The sequence below is a fragment of the Amphimedon queenslandica genome, unplaced genomic scaffold (assembly GCF_000090795.2).
Source record: "Amphimedon queenslandica unplaced genomic scaffold, v1.1 AMPQUscaffold_11162, whole genome shotgun sequence".
In the NCBI taxonomy this organism is placed as follows: Eukaryota; Metazoa; Porifera; class Demospongiae; order Haplosclerida; family Niphatidae; genus Amphimedon; species Amphimedon queenslandica.
The window spans coordinates 1-5,705 of record NW_003548593.1 but is presented as its reverse complement, the minus strand read 5'-3'; the positions used below and the strand labels follow the sequence as shown (position 1 = coordinate 5,705).

General features: G+C 32.6%; 1 protein-coding gene across 1 annotated transcript; it reads right to left on the bottom strand.

The window, feature by feature from the left end:
* Positions 1–1,492: 1,492 nt before the first annotated feature.
* LOC109589577 (ubiquitin carboxyl-terminal hydrolase 47-like) lies at positions 1,493–3,443 on the bottom strand. The gene is made up of 9 exons (XM_020005638.1): positions 3,346–3,443; positions 3,168–3,248; positions 3,002–3,120; positions 2,861–2,961; positions 2,255–2,388; positions 2,074–2,121; positions 1,892–2,013; positions 1,747–1,818; positions 1,493–1,667 (listed from the first exon to the last, which is right to left on the bottom strand). The coding sequence occupies exons 3-9, from the start codon at positions 3,106–3,108 to the stop codon at positions 1,610–1,612; spliced, it is 642 nt and encodes a 213-aa protein (XP_019861197.1). The 5' UTR covers positions 3,109–3,120; positions 3,168–3,248; positions 3,346–3,443; the 3' UTR covers positions 1,493–1,609.
* Between the last annotated feature and the right edge of the window lie 2,262 nt (positions 3,444–5,705).

Below are 5,705 nucleotides of genomic sequence, written 5' to 3'. Positions count from 1 at the left end.
AGGTGAAGGAAGAGAATAAAAGTAGTATTGTTTTGGTTAAGGATTAAATTTACTGTGGAAAATTATTCAAATAGTTACAGCCTAACTACATGTACATGTATGTGTAGTTGTGATTTGTATGTTTCCAAAATTATTTTCAATTTGTAATGTCATTATGAATTTGATTGATTTGAATTATGAGATTTGTCATGAATTTTTTATCAATAAGAAAGTCAATGCTTTGCTCTTACCCTTTTGATGTTTTACATTCTGGTGCAGTATATACATATATGAATGCAATAAGTTACTATTATTACCATAATCCTAGGAAAGAGAACATTTTGAACAATATGAAAGCCAGTTAGGACCTTTTGACAAGTCACCACTAAATGAACCAGAAGGACTAGGAGGAGAGAGTGGAGATGAGGAGGCAGAGGAAGAAGATACTAGTACTAACATGAATATCACTGGACAATCCAGTGTCATTATTACTAGTGAAGACAGTATTCAGGTATGGAAACAAACAGATTATCGTATAGCAGGAAATTTTGGAGCGAGTTAAAATTGGCGAATTTGGCATTCCATAACCAGTTGTCAAAATAAGAATCCACCATTTTGAGCCATTATGTGCTGCTCAATGGCACATAGCCACAAATTTGCCAAATTAAAATTCACCAATCACCAAAGTTTAGCACTGAATTTACAACAATTAAAATTTTAGTCCCTCCAAAATTTCCTGCTATATATACAGTATGATAGTTGTTGATTGTCCAATGACTGTATAGATTGGGACTATAGATGTTGAAGGCACAGATGAAGAGGATATAGAGAAAGGGAGGAAAGGAGAAGGATTGATAGCCAGTAGTTTGTTACCAGTCACTAGTGGTGGTATGGACATATTGAGTCATGATTTACAATATTCATCATCATCAAGCAGTGAAGGAGAGGGGGAAGAGGAGGATATTACTGATATGGAAGAAGTGTAACTTTGTTTATGTGTAGATACCATACTCCATTCATTTTTAACTTAATGTGCAAAAATGATTATAATTTTTTTGCTTGCATGTACTATAATACTACAGTGTGTTATTGATTAGTTGCTTTGTGAGTGGCTCTGATGTTACTGGTTGCAGTGGTCAGGCAGTTGCAAATCAGACTCCTGTGAGGATCCTGTTAAGTCTAGTCTTATGTAGCCAGCGCTAGCCCCTTCCTTGATTGATCAACAGAGAATGTAGTGTAGAGTGTAGACATACACTCTAGCAGCTGTAGCAGGTGATATTCTCATCAGAGGACAATGGTTCACACTCTGAATCTCTTCTGACTATCATGAATGCAATATTCCTTAGTCTGCCTCTGTCAAATTTTATGCTTTGAGATAAAAACTTGGCTTTTTTTATTGTGACAACATTCAACACTAATTGCTGCACAAACTTGATTTTATGGTCCAAGCACATGTTGCTTGGGGACCTTCAGTGCATATAGCATAGTCATTGCCACTGTTGTGTAAAGTCTATTGCATTATAAAATTCTCAGTAATAAAAAAGTGGAATGGAGCCATTAAACACACTACACAAGATTGAAACAGAATTGGAAATTTTTTTAAATTAAAAAATGATAAAATACTTTAAAATTAAATTAATCCAATCAATGCCAATGGTTGATACATGCATTCCCTAATTTTCTTTAACCTACAGTAATATAATAAATGTCAAAAAATGAATTTCTATAATACTAATGTATTTATTTTGGACCATTAATTGATAGTACCTTGCTTCCTCTGCATCTTGTATTTCTGATCTCTCTTTATCTGTTAACTCTTTCATTGTCTCTCTATTGTCTCTAAATAATTATGAACAGTAAGAGGTGTATGTAAGTGTGTGTGTATACATAATGTGTGTGTGTTGATTAGTACTTGTAATATATGACATATCCATCATTATATAGTCTTAATGAGGAACTGTCTGAAGTGATGGAACACCATTTCAACTCATTCTCAATATCAAGATATGACATCTCAACTGGAAATGATTGACTCTAAGAGTTAAAGAGAGAGAGAGAGAGCATCTTTATTATGTTTTAATATCAATGTAATACCTTTGCACAATAGATATACTCAGCAGGTACTCCACTTAACTCTGACAGCTGTAAAAAACAATAATAATAATGATAATGATATACATACTTATTTATTCATAGTCTTACTCTACATTAATGTTAAGATAAACCTATAAACTGTGGACTGTCCCATGCAGTGCAATGATAAAATTATGATTACCTTTTCAATAACATGCTTAAGACCATTATTATTATCCAGTATAATTTCTTCTATTGGATCAACTGAACATTGTGATGGATGCCATCTTATAACATACACCTGTATCTGTTTTTGATGCTTTATCTTCTCTGGTCCTAATGAAAATTAATACAATAACCTTACTATAATCAAATGAAGTACAGTATACTGAAAATATCATATAGCAGGATTTATTGGTGAGGGACTAAACTTGGTGAGTTGGCAAATTCCAGGAAAACACCAAATTAAAATTGCCAATTATTAGCTGCCATGTGGTAAGAAATAATATAGGCACCAAAATTTACCATATAGCTCTAAATTTCCGTCAGTCAAAAATTTCGTCAAAATTTAAATTTATTGTTAAAATGAATTTTCGTCAATAAAATTTTCGTCATTTTTCTTATTAATCTGCATACTACCCACGTGGAACAAAAATTTTGCCAAGCAAAAGTACCTGACAAATTTGACAAAAATTTTGACTGACAAAAATTTGGAGCTATACGGTAATCTACAAGCCACCAATTCAGTCAATTTCACCAAAAATAAATCCTGCTATACAGTTTAAAATGAAAATATTGAGATTATAACCTTTCAATGGTTCCACATATATATCCCTACTAACACCAATCACCTGATGATCAAGATGTACCATACTAGTGTACACTTCTCTCTTGTAACGTAATCTCATTCTACACAATGAGTCATATGATAGTCACATGATGTACTTACTTGTCTAATTCAAGGACACAGTCAATTCCTTGTACTTTTGCTTCTTCAATAATTTGCTTCTTAAATTCTTTCACTGGTGTACCCTCAGCAACAATAGACTCCATCATATACTTACAAAACTAAAACATAAAATAAAATCTAAAATTATAATAATTAATATTCTTACTTCTGTACTGTTAACTTGTAATAAATATAATTTAATTCTGTACTCTCCTCTTCCTAATGCTCTACCCAGTCTTACTGTGAACTAGGAAATAAACAAACTAATAAATAGATTTATGAGTTATTAGTACTTAGAGTTGATATAAGAGAAAGGAGAAGTGAATGAAATAACACAAAAATACTTTTGACCCAGATGTGATATCTATCAATGTCTTATCCAGTCTCTCTATTTCATATTCTTTATTATTTCTGATTCTATACACTATAAAACCAGTAGGTGGTACACCAATCAGTGGAATTAGCTCCTCCTTCAATTGAGCTAATGTTATTCTCTTATCAACTTGTACTTGTATCTCTGTATTGAATAATATAATACTTAATGTTCTTTATAATAATTATTATTTCTTTTATTTTCTTCATTTATTGATATAATTTTCATTATCATTCCTCCTTCAGGTACATTAGTTGTAGTGAGAGTGGCTTCAGATAGAGGAGGAGGTAGTGTAATGTCCAATAGTATTGAGTTGAAGTGAAAATCAACATATCTGTACATCAAACTATCTTTGTATTCCTCTAGAAAATCTATAGGATCTGATGATACATATATCTAAGAAAGGAGAGAGCATGTATGTGTATGAACAAATACAGTAAGGATGAGGAAAATGTTAAAATAATGTATAGCATGTTCCTTTTGTTTGGCCAAACTAATTAACCTGACAAAGGAAACCCATAAGGAGAATGTAGAGTATAAAAGCATAAAAGCATATACATCATTATGGTTGCACTGAATCTATCAAACCAGGCATGCATGATTGTCCTGACTTGTTCTAATGTATTGCATAATTGATAGCTACTGTTGCAGTTCCCAGTTGACATACAGACAGAGTGTGTTAGTAAATGTACACAAATAATGATTAGCACTTGAAGAATGTGGAGGCTTCGCCCCTGACCACACCCCAAGATACATACATACAGTTAAACAGTACTTCACCAGTAAGGGCTTTGCCCAATCAGCACTTACTGTTGGTGCTACAAGTTGCTCTCTATGCAGTTTGTGTGAACTGCATACATCTCCTTTAAAGAGCACTTCTTCTAAAGAACTTTCAACATCTTCTAAATGTATAACATCACAGGCTGAGAGATATCCATCAAGTATTAGTAATCTCATACATGATGAATTGAGATTAAATAACTAAAGATCAAATTGAGAGATGGTAGGAGAGGAATGATCAATATAAAATGACAGTATATTTACTTCTCCTATATATTGCTTTAATTCTCCAACAGTCCAACCTTCATCACCTCTCATTGGTTCAACTGGTCCTATTTCACCAGTTGACAGATCAACCACTGATATCTCTAGATTAATACCTACACCATCAAACACATGTACATGTAATTAAAGGAATTGTCATTAGAGGTGAGTAAGATGATATCAAAGTACTCATTCATCCAATACGAAGTACTCAATACCTATCCTGGTATATATGTATTGAGCTAGTGACCACGCCCAATGGCTGAACCTTTTTATAATTACAAAAATGACGGCTCATTTGCTTGATTTTTGTTATTAAACATATTTGTGCATGTGCACTAGCTGACTATTCAGTACTCGATACCATCAATACTAACACTCAGACTACTTAGTATCGGTATCAATCAAAAAATTCTGGTATCACCACCTCTAATTGTCATGGTAATCATACAAGCACACCCACCTCCATCATTGTATTTCTTAAAGGTCTCACTGTCTTTAAAAGTTTCTAGGAATAATCCACAATATTCAGCCACACCCATAAGCTTTCCTATAGTTTGATCCTGAAACTGAATATAATAATAAATAATTATAACAATAGGATAGAATGTACCTTATCAAGATCAGAGAGCTGTTCCATTATATCATTAATAAAATTATATTTAACTAAACGACATCTCTCAATGGGAATATGAGGAGCTAATTCCATTAACTAATAAAGAAATGAGGAGAAAAGAAATGAAGGAATAAAACAAAGCAACTAAAAATAACAAACCTCATAAGCTTTATCCAGTACTGTGGGTAGTAATTCATCTTTATGTACTTGAAATGATTTACTAGTTAATTCACCAGTAATAGGATGATTACAATATACCGGTAATAAGAACTATAAATTAAAAGTAATCAGTGAGTCTACTCACTGTCTCAGTCTCACTCACTGTACACATTTGATCCTCTTCATCAGTTAGACTATCATATTCAATCTCTTCAACTTCAGACTCGTCATCTTCAACTTCAGACTCGTCATCTTCAACTTCAGAATTGTCATCTTCAGCTTCAGAATTGTCATCTTCAAACTCTAATTAATATCGACAATAAAATGACAGTACACACATCACTACTATATAAACCTTCAATATCTTTTATGATCTGCTTATTGTGCTTCCTTGCAGTAATTAGTTCCATATTTGTTAATGTTATTTTTTCTTGAAATTTCTCTATTATTCTTTTATTATCTACTAATGGCTGATAGTCTGGTCTTGTCATTGCTTCAAGACAGCATTTGCA